This window comes from Oenanthe melanoleuca, chromosome 3 (genome assembly GCF_029582105.1).
Source record: "Oenanthe melanoleuca isolate GR-GAL-2019-014 chromosome 3, OMel1.0, whole genome shotgun sequence".
Lineage (NCBI taxonomy): Eukaryota > Metazoa > Chordata > Aves > Passeriformes > Muscicapidae > Oenanthe > Oenanthe melanoleuca.
The window spans coordinates 98,692,181-98,707,201 of NC_079336.1; the positions used below are offsets into that span (position 1 = coordinate 98,692,181).

Consider the following 15,021-nt stretch of genomic DNA (forward strand, 5'->3'; position numbering starts at 1 on the left):
GAGTCCTCCTCTGCTCGGCAGTTTGAGGCAGTGGGGGTGGTGCAGGCACGGCTTCGGGCAGTGGGAAGGGCAGAGGAGACAGGCTGGGCTCTGCCACTGCTCTGAGAAATGGCCACAGTCACAGTCATTCCCGAGCCTTGGGAACATCCCTGTGCAGGTGAGCAGCCTGGGAAGCTGCTCCAGGCTGCAGGGACCAGCCGTGGGCTGGAGCTGGGGGTGCAGCCAGGCCTCTGCCTTCCTCCTGCCCAGAACTGCCTCCCACCTGGGCTGTGCTTTGCAAGGCTCAGTCAGGCCTTAGGTCCAGCTTTTCTCCTGGTGATTGATGGTGCCAGCTAAAGGCTGGATCCCAGATTGTCCCTGCTGGGTGAGGAATCTCTGGTGGGCTTCAGCAACTGTGCAGCTCCTTCCTGCTCCTGCTCCTGCTCCTGCTCCTGCTCCTGCTCCTGCTTCTGCTCCTGCTCCTGCTCCTGCTCCTGCTCCTGCTCCTGCTCCTGCTCCAGCTGTGGCTCTTTGCAGTGGCAGCATTTGGGATGGATGGGGTGTGTACATGCAATCTGGGCCTCTTTGGAGAGTCTTTTATACCCCAGAGCAGTCTCCTGGAAATTCTCCCCCTTGCTGGGAGCTGTGGGTTGACCCTGCATCATTCCTCAGCCTCAGCAGAACTGACCCAGGCTGACAGGCTGAAGCTGGTGGCTCAGGGTTTGTGTGTCCCAAAGGGCATCTTCCTGCACAGCTGCCCTCTCCACCATCCTCTGTGGCACAGGCTGTGTTTCCAGGGACTGTGCCATGGCCCTGGCAGAAACTCTTCCCCTTGGATACAGGCTGGGGCAAGGATATTGCCTGGGCTGTTTCCATGGCCACTTAATTACATTCACTGCAGAAAACAAGGAAATTGTGGCAATTAGTCGTTTGGCTGAGTACCTTTGGTGACACCCCAGTGAACACTGAACTGGCTGTGCAGCTGTAATCCTTATCTGCAGAACAAAGTTCCTTTAATTTTATTCAGTTTTCCAACAGAAATCTGCATGCTGATAACACACTCATTGCATTTTTGCAGTTGCACTGGGCCTTCATAAAATTGTGTTATGTTGGTGTAGCTGATTTTTTAATTAGTTTTTTTTCCTATGAAGATAAATTTGTAATCAATCTCTGTTATTTTCTTACTCTTGATCCAATTTACTGACTAAAGAAAAGCAATGCCACTTCCTTCTGGAGGAGATTTACTGTCTAGCTCACAGTTCAAATCTGAGCTTGTGAGTGAATATCCTAAAGAGGAAATATGAGGGAAGTAAGCAGGAAAAATCCTTTGAAAAGCAAATGAAACTGGGGCCATGTATCCAGCTCAAGCTCAGGATATTGGTTTTTCCACCATGGGTTTGGCACCTGCTTCCATTGTCCTGGTGAAAATGGGCTGGAAGGTGCAAGGAGTGTCCCTGGAATTTGAGGAACAAATGCAGTGTTGCTGCCTGGAGTGGTGATGCACTGGGCTGAAGAGTGACAAACTCTGACTTTCCCCCCTCCCATCTACAGTAATAAATGTTTTCATTCTTGCTTTTACCTTCTAGCCTAAACCAACTAAAGGAAGGATGCGCATCCATTGCCTGGAGAATGTGGATAAAGCCCTCCAGTTCCTGAAAGAGCAACGAGTGCACCTGGAAAACATGGGATCTCATGATATTGTGGATGGGAATCACAGGCTGACACTTGGCCTCATTTGGACTATTATCCTGAGATTCCAGGTAGAGTTGTGTGCTGACACACACACAAGGATGAGCTTTCCACACCTGTTTGTCACAAACTTCACTGTGCATTTTAGGAGCAGAGTGCTCCAGGTGCTCCCAACTGATGGGAGGGAGAGGTGAATGGGAACCTGTCAGGATAAATCAGTCTCCAGGGTGGGAGTTTCCTGTGGGGAAATTCATATAGCTTTATTTCTAAATCACTAATAAATGTGAAGCTCCAGTCTTTTGTCTAGATCCAGGGGGAAATGCTGCCCTGAGCTGCTCTCCATCAGCTGGTTATCCATAACCTGGCTGGCTGGCACTGACATGGATTAAGGGTGCCCACAGGAATTATTTTAGTGTCCCAGCTAAGGCTTGAGATTTCTTGTTTTCCAGCAAGTTACATATTGGTCTTTGCCCTCGGTTAAAAATAGTCTGGGAAGTCCTTTTGCAGAAAGAATAACACATCTATATAATAAATATATAACTCATCATAAATAGCATAGTAATAAACATTTAATAGCATTAATGTTGGTGTTTCCCAGCATTGTTTTCCAGAAAGGTAATATGTTTTCTCAGAGAAGTATTGAAATCTTTTATGTTACTTTTAGATCCAAGATATCAGTGTTGAAACTGAAGACAACAAAGAGAAGAAATCTGCTAAAGATGCTTTGCTTTTGTGGTGCCAGATGAAAACAGCTGGGTGAGTGTGGATTAAATTATTATCTCTAAAGTTCTTACACCATTTTGAGTTTTTACTGAAATAATTTTAAATGGGCAAATGAATCTTTTCTTTAGTGGATTCAGAGAGAGGGAATTCAAGACAAGTGAGTTGATGTTTACAAATCAGAAAAGTCTGAATTTAAGATGTTAGTGCTGAGTGATAAACACACCAATCTGATAATCCATGAATATTTATAGTAACATGCTGACTCTTTTTCTCCCTGTTCTGAAGAAATAATGACTTCATGTCTCCCTGCTCTGCAGAGCTGCACTGGGGGCTCTGTATTGATTGCACTCTCCTTGTGTTTGTTCTACAGGTACCCCAACGTCAATATCCACAACTTCACAACAAGCTGGAGGGATGGCATGGCCTTCAATGCACTGATCCATAAGCACAGGTACCTGTGGCTCAGTGGCTGCCCTGGCTTTGCAGCTCCCTTGCAGCTTGGTTTTAAAAATCTGTGAAGAGCAGGAAGCTGAAGAGTTGCTGAGTTTTACAGCAACTTGCCTTGTTTTGAGCTTTACAGCTCTTGTGGTCATTGTGAGCTCAGCTGGGCAGCAGCTTCTCACACCAAAAGTCAAAAAAGGCTGTGTTTGGTTTCAAGGGCATAAATTACACCTGTGATTATTTGGGTTTGGTTTGCTTCTTGTACCTCAGTGAGTGAAACCTTGGCCAGGTTTCCTAGGGGTTGGAGATTTTAGTTCATTTGATGGTGGCTGCACTGTGCTTTGGGAAATCTAAAGAATTTTCCATCCTGTCTAGGCCTGATCTGATTGATTTTGACAAGCTGAAGAAATCAAATGCACACTACAATCTTCAGAATGCTTTTAACCTTGCAGAGCAGCACCTTGGTCTTACCAAGCTCCTGGACCCCGAGGGTAAGAATTCCAGCAGTTACAGCACTTAAGGGCTCTTTCCTCCCACCCCTCCATGTCAGAGCACATCTCTGTGGCAGCTTTTTGTGTCCAGGAGCAGCTGGATGCTGCTGACTCACCTGGTGATACAGGCAGTGAGAGAAGGAGAGAATGAGAGATGTCTCCAGCAGCAAACTGAGCAGCAGTAGCACAAGAGCCCTTAATCCTGTGTTTGTTTACTGCCATCTGACAAGTCTGTTGGCCTGGCCATGTGTCCATAAAGTCATCCCAGTCAGAGGCTTCCTTCTGAGAAGGAAGAGAAGCAAAGGAGCAGAAAAGCTTCAGCCTGTGCTTCTATGGGAGTGTGTATGCTCCCAGTGCTGGGGCAGGAGCCTTTTGTGTCACGGGGCAGGAGCCTTTTGTGTCACAGGGCAGGAGTGATGTGTTTGGGCAAGTCTCTTCTTGCTTGTTTTCCAGTGCCTCAGAATTGCTGCAGGAGAGGAAATGTTTTGTTTTCCACCTGTATCTCTCAGATTCACCTGGACAGACATAGGTGTGAATTCCTCTCTCCAAATGCTGATGCAGCACTGAAGTTGTCAATTAACAATAGTTTTGTCAACTCCCACACAAGAGGAGTTATTTGACTGTGGCAAAATCTGGGGCTTGACTGCAAAGCCCAAAGACCCAAGCTTTAGCCCCAGTCCACACTACTGCCAGAACCAGTGCAAAGCTGCTCAATTTACTTTTTATTAGGACACCAACCTTAGGGGTTGAACTGCCACTGAACCCATCTCTGAGTCCCCAACGCATCCTTGGTGCATTTGGGCTCTGTTGGTGTAACCCCTGCAGCCTCAGCATGCTGAGATAACTCTTGTTTGGTTTGCAGATATCAGTGTTGATCACCCTGATGAAAAGTCAATCATCACCTATGTGGTGACATATTACCACTACTTCTCCAAGATGAAAGCTTTGGCTGTCGAAGGAAAACGTATTGGAAAGGTCTGCGAGTTTAAATTATATATTGTTACAAAGCAGGTGAAACATTTCTGATGTTCTTTCTCCTCCTGGGTGTTGATTTTTTGAGTCCACTCTCTGGTGGTTTTTATTTTTTTGCTTTTGAACGTGTTTTGAATGTTAAATATTCCCATGTGACTATGAGGAGTAGTTAATTTCCAGCTGCCTCACATTAGAAAACACTTGGCTGGTGTTTTATTTTTGCTTGGTAATTTTGCATCTTTGCTACTTTTCCTTTCTCATTAACTGCTCCTCACCCTCTGGGCCCTCTGTCTCCTCTGGAAAAGTCCCTCATTTAAAAGATGTTCAGTCATCCTCTGTCCTTCAGCGACATTGCCCCCGTCCTTACAGCTGGCAGACTGAACATGAATCCTTGTGTGAGCCTCAGCTCTGCCCCCCTCTTGCTGTGGGATCTTGGGAATTTAGTGCTGCAAAATGCCAAGCTCTCACTCCTCAGGGATCCCAGCAGTGAGTACTCTGATTCACAACTCAAGTCTCCCAGCAGTTTCTTTCATGTGGCTTGTTGGATTTAAATGACTGAAGAGCACTGCCCTTGTGACTCATGTGTGTTGTGCTGCTGTTGCAGGTGCTTGACAATGCCATTGAAACAGAGAAAATGATAGAAAAATACGAGTCCCTGGCTTCTGACCTGCTGGAGTGGATTGAGCAAACCATTATCATCCTCAACAACCGCAAGTTTGCCAACTCCCTGGTTGGGGTGCAGCAGCAGCTGCAGGCGTTCAACACTTACCGCACAGTGGAGAAACCACCCAAGTGAGTTGAATCTCAGCTTAACAACACCCAGTGGTCCTGTTGGCTTAGTCACTCATTGATTTTTTAAAAAACAAACACATCCAACTAATTTTAATTGTGGCTTAATTGTGTTTTCCTGAGCAAGCCCAGCTCTCATATTCCTGATTGGTACTCATTGATGTTGCTTGGGGCCCGTTTGCTTTGTGCTGTTCAGCGTGCAGATAACAACAACAGCAATGAGGAAAGCACGTCTCCCACAGGATCTGGGAGTCCTGGAAGCTGTCCCTGCCCTGGGATGCCTGTCTTATCACATGAGTGGTAATAGCATACCGTGGTATACAGTAATGTCACCACTCGTGCTTTTAATAGCAGTGGATAATACCAAAATGCTGCTATTAAAAGATCCCTACTGCTTATCCAACATGAAGAGGAAGCGTGTCTGGCTTTGTCAAACAGCTCTGCTTACTCAAACTGATACAAGCAAATCTGGGCAACTTATTACTGGAAAGCCTCTTTTAGCCTTGTGATATCAAATCTGTTTATTATTTTTTGTCTAATCCGAGTTCTAATGGATAATAATCACAACCCGAAACATTACAGGATCCAGACTTCTAAAATTGCAGACTATTCCCTAATGCCCACGGAGTTTGTTTATTTCCCAGATGTACAACACAGGGAAAACAGTGGGAAGAGTTTATTGACTGCAGAGGGCTTTAAATAAAACTTCCATTTCTTGTGCTGGTGATGTAAACTAGGACAGTGCACGTACTAGAATTGAAAAAAAGCCTTTTCCTGTCCCCCGAGGGGCTTAAATCCAAACACTCAGACAGCTGACTTCTGTGAAGTTGCTTTTGCTGTCTGCCCCAACTGGCTCCAGGGGAAGTGTGGGCTATTTCCATGGCTCCCAGCTTCACACAAGATGAGGTGTTTATGTGAATGCACCATTCACCATGTCAACATTTTAAACAAGTGCTTTATTATAGTTTATTGTAGTCAACTAAATTCAACGTTTTAGAGAAGTGTTCCCTGTGAGGGTGGGGAGGCCCTGGCACAGGGAGCCCAGAGAATCTGTGACTGCTGCATCCCTGGAGGTTTTCTAGACTGGGTGGGACAGGGCTGGGAGTAACCTGGGATAGTGGAAATGTCCCTGCCCTGGCAGGGGGTGGAACTGGATGGGCTTTAAGGTCCTTTCCAACTCAAACCATTCTGTCAATCCATGATTCTGTGATTATACCTTAGCAGTAATGACAGTTCGATTGTAACTCAATTCTCTTGCAAAATCTTGTTTAGATTTACAGAAAAAGGAAACCTGGAAGTGCTGCTTTTTACCATCCAAAGCAAAATGAGAGCCAACAATCAGAAAGTGTACATGCCGAGGGAGGGCAAACTCATCTCTGACATTAACAAGGTAAACTGAGCAGCTCCTCCCCTGTGACTCAGGATATTGCTGTTTCTCTCAGAGAAATAGCAGAAAAACATTTGTGATCTCCAGCCTTGATGTGGGGGCTGTAAGGGATGGGTGAGGTGGGCTGACCATTTCCTATAGCTCGGATTTACTACCCTGAGCCAGGCTCTGGGTGTCCTCAGCATCTGTAGGAGCTTCTGCTGGGGCTGCCAGCTCTGCCTTGCCCCTCATGGTGCTGGCTGTTGGGCAGATGTGACAGAAGGCAGCAGCAGTAGGGGCTATGCCCTCCCCTTCACCTCCCAGTGCCCTGCCTGCTTCCCTCTGGGGTCCTGCAGCCTGTTCTGTGCTGCTGCAGCTGGCAGGGCAGGGCCAGGCACAGAAAGCTGACAGAGCTCTCTCGAGGATAACAAAGAGCTTCAGCCTGGCAGCTTCCTCCTTTGTGTTTGATCATGCTTGGCATTCCCAGAGCAGCTGTTGTGGGTGTCTGTGGCCTCATCCCAGGGAGCAGCACAGTGCTCAGCTCTCCTGGTTGCAGGAGGAATGCCCAAAATAGTTGTGTTTCAGGCAGTTCCACATCTGTTCGGATTTAGATTTACTTTGTGTTCAATTGAGGATATTTTTGTTGTCTGTAAGAAGATCTGAAAGGCGATTAGCTGACTTCCAACATGCTTCTAAGACTTCTGATTTTTGTAATATTATCGTCATGCATATGTATAACTTCTGGCTTGGGGGCAAAAAGGACTTGTAAGCACCAGAAATAACTGAATTCTGAAGTTGTTTTCTTTTCCAAAGTGGAATACAGAACAACAATTGTATATGTTGATTTTGAAGGTGAGAGGCCATGAATCTCTAATTCCCATTTCCTAAAGGAGGAAGATAGGAATCTGCTTGTTTGGAAGTAGCACTCAGGAGATTTTGTATTTTTAAACAAACACTTTCTTACACATTCAATCCAGGTAGTTTCCTTAGGCTTTGTTGGGAAGGGGGTAAGAAAGGACGAGAGAAAATGCATCTGAGATAAACAGCTTGCTCAGAAATGACTGACTAAATTGAGAACAGATTTTAAGTCATGTGTTTATATTAGCAAACAAGGTGTAGGGCCAGCCAGTGCAAACTGGATTTATGGGCTTATAAATAATTGAACCAGTTTGGTGAAAGTTGCCTGTAGTGACTTCAGCCCTGATTTCATGCAAAGGAGATGGGATTTATCATAATCTTGTAAGAATGTGTTGTTTAGAAGCCATGTGTTTTCCCTCCACGTCTTCAGGCCTGGGAAAGACTGGAAAAAGCTGAACATGAAAGAGAACTGGCACTGCGAAATGAGCTCATCAGACAAGAGAAACTGGAACAACTCGCACGGAGATTCGATCGCAAGGCAGCTATGAGAGAAACTTGGCTGAGCGAAAATCAACGTCTCGTTTCTCAGGTGCTGCTCTCAGAAATTGTCTGGGTGGCTAACATGGTTCCCATGAGTAATTACAGGATGCAGTTCTTGCAAGGAGAGTGTTTTCTTCCCTGTGCCTCATATTTTGCTACATCTATGTATGTGTATATTTATTTATGGTATTTAGTTACTCTATATGTGTATGTACTGTGCATCCTCTCTTTTATTACATTTGGGATTCCCTTCCTTGAACCTACCAGCCTGTGGTCAGGAGATTTGATGAGGACATAACTACCCACAGTCAAGATTTTCTTTATCTGAATAGTTTGGTGAGTTCAGTGAAATTAGCCCAGGAGTTAATTTTATTATTAAATATTAGAGATGATATTAGATTAGCCCCAGCCTAATCCTGATGGCCACGTGATTCTTCCCCCAAAAGCATTGAAGAATATCTCTGATTTCATCAGTGGTTCTTTATTATCAGAGGCATCTCTTGTTTTATGAAGGAAGACTCTTGTGAGCATTTTGAGGTCCCGGATTTGCTAACAAGCGTGTTTTGGCAAGTCAGAACCGACAGCAGAGGTTGAGCAGTGAGTCTCTAGTCCTCAGCAGCCATGGCTGAAGGAGTGCCTCTGTCTTTGCAGGACAATTTTGGCTTTGACCTCCCAGCAGTGGAGGCTGCCACGAAGAAGCACGAGGCCATCGAGACGGACATCGCGGCGTACGAGGAGCGGGTGCAGGCCGTGGTGGCGGTGGCCAAGGAGCTGGAGACCGAGAACTACCACGACATCAAGCGCATCACCGCCAGGAAGGACAACGTCATCCGCCTCTGGGAGTACCTCCTGGAGCTGCTGCGGGCGCGCCGGCAGCGCCTGGAGATGAACCTGGGGCTGCAGAAGATCTTCCAGGAAATGCTCTACATCATGGACTGGATGGACGAGATGAAGGTGGGTGGATGTCACAGGTGGACCTGTCCTTGTCGGCCAAGTTTTCTGCTTTAGTAGACAGACCCAGAAGTGAACATACTCCCTAACATTTGTTAACACTAAAGATTAAAAACAAGTAAGGAAAAAGAATAAGTTCACTCCTATAAAAAGTTACTTTCCAACTTCCTGTCTGTCTGATAGAGCCCAGAAGTTTTGGTCACGGTGCTTGGGTAAAGATGACAGATTTGGTGAAAGGGAGTGAAATAATCTCTATCCATCATGATTAATGTGGGGAGCAAGTCACCTCTTCACCTCTCTGCTTTAAAAAGCTTGAATTTCTTCCTGTCTGTTCTCCTGGGATCAGGGGAGGGAAAGGACCACGACTTGTCCCTCAGCCAGCAGATCTTGGACACTGTTGGAGGACAGAAATCTGTATGTGGCTCAGCAGGAGCTCACAGCACCTGGGCTGACTGCTGCTCCTTGGCCCTGCTGAGCTAACTCAGCCTCTCAGCATCCCAGACTGAAAATTCACTAAAGACCAGTCAACTTCTTCATGGTTGCCAGTGATTTCAAAAAATGCTGGCTCAAATCTGTATCAGCCATGTCCTTACCTTTGGAATTTCTGACCTTATGGGCTTGGAGTTCCTCTGAGCTAGTGTATCAACAGATAACAGTGCCTGGAGTCCCAAAGAAGCAAAAAGCCTTCAGCCTGTTTGGCTCTTTCTCATTTTGTTCAGGTGCTTTTGCTGTCCCAAGACTATGGCAAACATTTGTTGGGAGTTGAAGACCTGCTGCAGAAACATGCTCTGGTAGAAGCTGACATTGCTATTCAGGCTGAGAGAGTGAGAGGGGTCAATGCCTCTGCTCAGAAGTTTGCAACTGATGGAGAAGGTAACCAGCACCCAACACACCCCTTTGTCTTAATTTCCTGTGAGGTTATCTGTGAGACTCATTAGTTCTGAAAAATAAGTTAGCTGAATTCCTCACCAGTATGAGAGACTCCAGCTCCATTGGTTCTTTCTGTACTCAGCGTGTCAATGATTCATTTGTCCAGGAACCTGCTCAGGAATTGAGTGTGGCACTGTGCCTGGCATGGGCTGTCACACTCCTCACCAGCAGCTGCCTGGCTTTGTAGAGGTCACTATGGTTCCCCATGCTGTATTCCTAACGCAGACATTCACACAGATTGTAGGGCCCAGGCTGATGGTGTCCCGATTTATCCAGAAAGGAAGAAATTCCCTAGAACCCAGTGCTGTTAGCTAGAGTAAATGACGTCCATTTTGTGCAGCTGTATAAATCTGAATTCAGTGAATTTTGTCGCACTAGAAACAGTCATGAATATCTTTCCTTTTGGGGTTATTTTTGTCTTTTGGAAAGAACAGCACTTTCTGATGTGTGTTATTGTGTGGTGGAGCTTGAACACTTCCCACTCACTTTCCTTAGACTATGGATTCTTTCATGTGAAGCTGAACACCAGGGGCTCAGAGCTGTGGGGTGCAGTGAGCAGCCCAGGTGGTAACTCAGTTCTCTGTCCGAGCAGGTTACAAGCCCTGTGACCCGCAGGTGATCAGGGACCGCGTGGCTCACATGGAGTTCTGCTACCAGGAGCTCTGCCAGCTGGCGGCCGAGCGCCGCGCGCGCCTCGAGGAGTCCCGGCGCCTCTGGAAATTCTTCTGGGAAATGGCTGAGGAGGAAGGCTGGATCAGGGAGAAGGAGCAGATCCTGTCATCCGATGACTACGGGAAGGACCTAACCAGCGTCGTCCGACTCTTGAGTAAGCACAAGGCGTTTGAGGACGAGATGAGCGGCCGCAGCGGCCACTTTCAGCAGGCGATTAAAGAAGGTGAAGACATGATCGCGGAAGAGCATTTTGGGTCTGAGAAGATCAGAGAAAGAATTAAGGATATCCGGGAGCAGTGGGCTAACCTGGAGCAGCTGTCTGCCATCAGGAAGAAGCGGCTGGAGGAAGCCTCTCTCCTTCACCAGTTCCAGGCTGACGCTGACGATATCGACGCGTGGATGTTGGACATCCTCAAGATTGTGTCCAGCAATGATGTTGGCCACGATGAATATTCCACACAGTCCTTGGTGAAGAAGCACAAAGACGTGGCCGAGGAGATTGCGAGCTACCGGCCGACCATCGACTCCCTGCACGAGCAGGCCAAGGCCCTGCCGCAGGAGCACGCCGAGTCCCCGGACGTGCAGGGCAGGCTGTCCGGGATCGAGGAGAGGTACAAGGAGGTGGCTGAGCTCACCCGGCTGCGCAAGCAAGCCCTGCAGGACACCCTCGCTCTCTATAAGATGTTCAGTGAGGCTGATGCTTGTGAGCTTTGGATCGACGAAAAGGAGAAGTGGCTGAACAATATGCAGATTCCAGAGAAGCTGGAGGACCTGGAAGTGATCCAGCACAGGTGAGAGTGCCTTTACCAGGAAGTTTGGGGAATACTGGATGGAAGTGTTTTACCCCAGCTTGCCTGTGGCTCAGATTCTCTAATGCCTGAGGGATCTTGTGTTTGTTTGTTTTCCCCCACTCCAGATTTGAAAGCTTGGAGCCAGAAATGAACAACCAGGCATCCCGTGTGGCCGTGGTGAACCAGATTGCCAGGCAGCTGATGCACAGCGGCCACCCCGGGGAGAAGATCAAAGCACAGCAAGATAAACTCAACACAAGGTGAGCGAAAGCCTCGTGCTCAGGAACATCACACCAGCTGGAACAAGTATGGTGGGGTCATTTGTTTTTCTTAAGTAGGCTTTTTAAAGATATTCTGATGCTCTTACCTGAAGTGTCTTCAAGGTAGGCCTTTAAAGCTTCAAAGGGAAAGAGTTGTGCCTTTCAAATACTTGATTATCAGGTGGAGTTTTGCTCTTGACTTAATCAGGCCCTGAGTGTGTCAGTACCTTGTTTTGAGAGCTGGAAATTGACTGTAATAATCGCTATGATAAAAAAGAAATCAATGTAGTTTTGTGTAAACTCCCTCATTTTTTAGCTTCAGAATAAACCAAGGGAGTGTAAAAAGTTGATGTAACTGCCAATTTTTCACTTGAGGAAAAATTACACTCAGTGTGCTGGTACTTGTCACATTCTAATACACACCATATCTGGGTTAATGATTGCTTTGCTAGAAATACTGATGGTGTGGGAAGGACTGAGAAAACCCTGAGTAGCTGGGTTTACCAAGCTGCTGAGAACAGCTGCTCACTCAGCAATGCTGCCACATCCTTTTCCCACAAATCTCAATTTCTCTGCTCTCCTCTCCTCACACATTTCAGGTGGAGCCAGTTCAGAGAACTTGTAGATAGGAAGAAGGATGCTCTGCTCTCTGCTCTGAGTATCCAGAACTACCACCTTGAATGTAATGAGACCAAATCCTGGATCAGGGAAAAGACCAAAGTGATTGAATCCACACAAGACCTGGGTAACGACCTGGCTGGAGTGATGGCCTTGCAGAGGAAGCTGACGGGCATGGAACGGGACCTGGTGGCCATCGAAGCCAAGCTCAGTGACCTGCAGAAGGAGGCAGAGAAGCTGGAATCAGAGCATCCTGACCAGGCACAAGCCATCCTGTCACGGCTTGCAGAGATCAATGATGTGTGGGAGGAAATGAAGACCACCCTGAAGAACCGGGAAGAGTCCCTGGGAGAGGCCAGCAAGCTGCAGCAGTTCCTGAGAGATCTGGATGACTTCCAGTCGTGGCTCTCCAGAACACAGACTGCAATTGCCTCCGAGGACATGCCCAACACCCTGACAGAGGCTGAGAAGCTGCTCACTCAGCACGAGAATATCAAGAACGAGATCAACAACTACGAGGAAGATTATCAGAAGATGAGGGACATGGGTGAGATGGTGACACAAGGGCAAACCGACGCTCAGTACATGTTCCTGCGCCAGCGCCTCCAGGCTTTGGACACCGGCTGGAATGAGCTCCACAAAATGTGGGAGAACAGGCAAAATCTCCTTTCCCAGTCTCATGCCTACCAGCTGTTTCTCAGAGATACCAAGCAAGCAGAAGCTTTCCTTAATAACCAGGCAAGTGGTCAAGATATACCTGACTTCATTTCTGCAGGTTGGCGCTGTGTACTGCAAGCAGTTATCAGACAAAGTCTATTGGCAGGAGAGTCACAAGCAGACAAATTGCCCTTTCCTAATTGTATTTTACTTCAGACTGTTCTGGGGAGATGTCTGTTGTTGGAGCAGCAGCATAGCCCGAGTGTAACAATTTTCTCTCTGATTTCTTTAATCCCAGGAGTATGTTCTGGCGCACACGGAGATGCCAACTACCTTGGAAGGAGCAGAAGCTGCTATTAAAAAGCAGGAGGATTTCATGACCACCATGGATGCCAACGAAGAAAAGATCAATGCAGTTGTGGAGACAGGCAGGAGGCTCGTTAGTGATGGGAACATTAACTCTGATAAAATCCAGGAGAAGGTGGACTCTATTGATGACAGGTAAGGGCAGAACGATGGTACAATGTAGCTCTTCCTCCTTTCCTTCTGTTCTCTGAGAGATGCCCTTTTACCAGGATTCAAAGGCAAAGTAACAGCTTAGAAAATGTCTGTTCCAGACTGTTTTCTTTGTCTCGTGGAAAAATAGGAACTGTCGTGTTTCAAGAATGTGCCAGGTTAATCTTAGTTAAACAAAACCTCTCCCACATTCTAGAGGCAGGTAATGAGCTCTCTATCCAGCATCTGGCTGTGAAATGTTGCTGTGTAGTTCTGAGTATGAGCAGACTCGATGCTCTGCTGGGAGCTGTAGCAGTTGGCTGTGTCTGGTTCCACAGGTCTCAGTTTCCTCTGCTGCCCCCAAGCTGGTGTAATTACAATAACGTGTTCCTGTCCTTCCTCTGGAGAAGGAATGTGGCTCTTCAAGGGTGTAATTGGCATTGCACCCACCCCACCCGCTCGACTTTGATCATCTCTTGCAGCTTGTCTGGCCCTCTGAAATCAGATTAGGAAGCACTGGTACAAGTGTGTCTTTCATCCCAGAACAAGTCCTTCTCTTTCCCTCTCTGGCTGTGGCAGGGATGCTATAGAACATTAAAAGTTTCTTTTTCTTTGAAACCCAAATGTTCAGTTTTGATGGCTGTTGTGCTTTCTGCTTTTGGTTTGGATAACAGTGGAGTCTTTCAAGGCACTGTGAGTGTCAGAGCACAGCAGTGAGCTGTGAAATGTCACTGATGACCCTCCCATCAGACTTGCATCCCCCCACAGCTGGTAAGCTCAGAGCTCTCCAGGTGCCTTCATCTCCAAGGAGAAACTGCACTGAAGTAGATCAGAAAATATCTGGGCAGAGATGTCCCACTGTGTGTGCACCCACTTTAGCCATGCCTCATGGCTTCAGGAAAGGCAGCTCTTCCTGTTCCCAGAGCGTGCTGAGGGCCTCTGGCAGCTGAACCCCTAGGGTACCCCATGTTTCCATTCTCTCTCTCTCACCAGTTTGGCTCTAGATCCCAGAGAGGATCTGCAAAGACCAGGAGGAGGAGATTGTATGAAAGCAATCAAGGGGACAGCTAGGAGAGTGATTTTCCTTACTCACCCTCTCTAAGGGCCCTCTACTCTAACTTTTCCCAGCCACTTAGGAAAGCAGGAGAGCTCTATCCCAGCCTTCTGGTCAGGTGTCCTGCAGCTTTTGGAATATTGAAAGAAAGCATCCAAGGGCATCATAGCAAATGGCCAGCTGCATCTTGCAGCCCTGTCTGAAGTGGCTGGAGTGGGAGACAGCTTCAGCCCACGTGCTGTGTGCTGTGCAGAGGCTCTGGTGGCTGTCACCCCAGTGCAGCTGCTCCTCTGCCCCTCTGTCCCTGCTGTCCTGCCCAGGGGACATGTGCTGGAGTTCCTACTGGAACTGAGCATTTCCTCAATTCCAGAGCTATTTCTGCCGAGTGCTGCAAACACCATCCTGTGTGCTGCTATCCAGGAAATCCCTGTGACTGCTCCCCGAGTCTGGGGGGCTGATAAGGCTCCAGAACAAAGCCCTGGGCTGTCTGCACTGGGAGGGGTGGCAAAGGAAGCCTCTTTGCTTTCACTAAAGTGGCTCTCCCAGCCCAGCTCCACCTGGATGTCTGACAAAGGACCAAAACAAACAAGCACAAGTATGTGCAGTGGCTCCATACTTCCCATAGGCAGCTCTTTGTAGTTTCTGGTATTGTTCAGAGTGGGTTTTGCAGTTGTGCTTTCAGCTGTTCCTGAGGAGACCCTGCTGGCCCTGGTGCAGCAGACAGGCCCTGCTCTGGGGTGGTTCC

At 47.5% G+C, this 15,021-nt stretch overlaps 1 protein-coding gene across 6 annotated transcripts in view; it reads left to right on the top strand.

The window, feature by feature from the left end:
• Positions 1–15,021, top strand: part of SPTBN1 (spectrin beta, non-erythrocytic 1) — a 112,467-nt gene that overhangs the window by 68,684 nt on the left and 28,762 nt on the right. For all 6 annotated transcript variants that reach the window (XM_056487311.1, XM_056487315.1, XM_056487313.1 and 3 more), the window contains 14 exons: positions 1,566–1,739; positions 2,333–2,424; positions 2,762–2,842; positions 3,208–3,323; positions 4,186–4,298; positions 4,900–5,087; positions 6,357–6,474; positions 7,739–7,897; positions 8,500–8,802; positions 9,519–9,672; positions 10,322–11,192; positions 11,318–11,452; positions 12,052–12,808; positions 13,026–13,228. In XM_056487311.1, the coding sequence (XP_056343286.1) occupies positions 1,566–1,739; positions 2,333–2,424; positions 2,762–2,842; positions 3,208–3,323; positions 4,186–4,298; positions 4,900–5,087; positions 6,357–6,474; positions 7,739–7,897; positions 8,500–8,802; positions 9,519–9,672; positions 10,322–11,192; positions 11,318–11,452; positions 12,052–12,808; positions 13,026–13,228 (3,464 nt within the window). The remainder of the gene's footprint in view (positions 1–1,565; positions 1,740–2,332; positions 2,425–2,761; positions 2,843–3,207; positions 3,324–4,185; positions 4,299–4,899; positions 5,088–6,356; positions 6,475–7,738; positions 7,898–8,499; positions 8,803–9,518; positions 9,673–10,321; positions 11,193–11,317; positions 11,453–12,051; positions 12,809–13,025; positions 13,229–15,021) is intronic.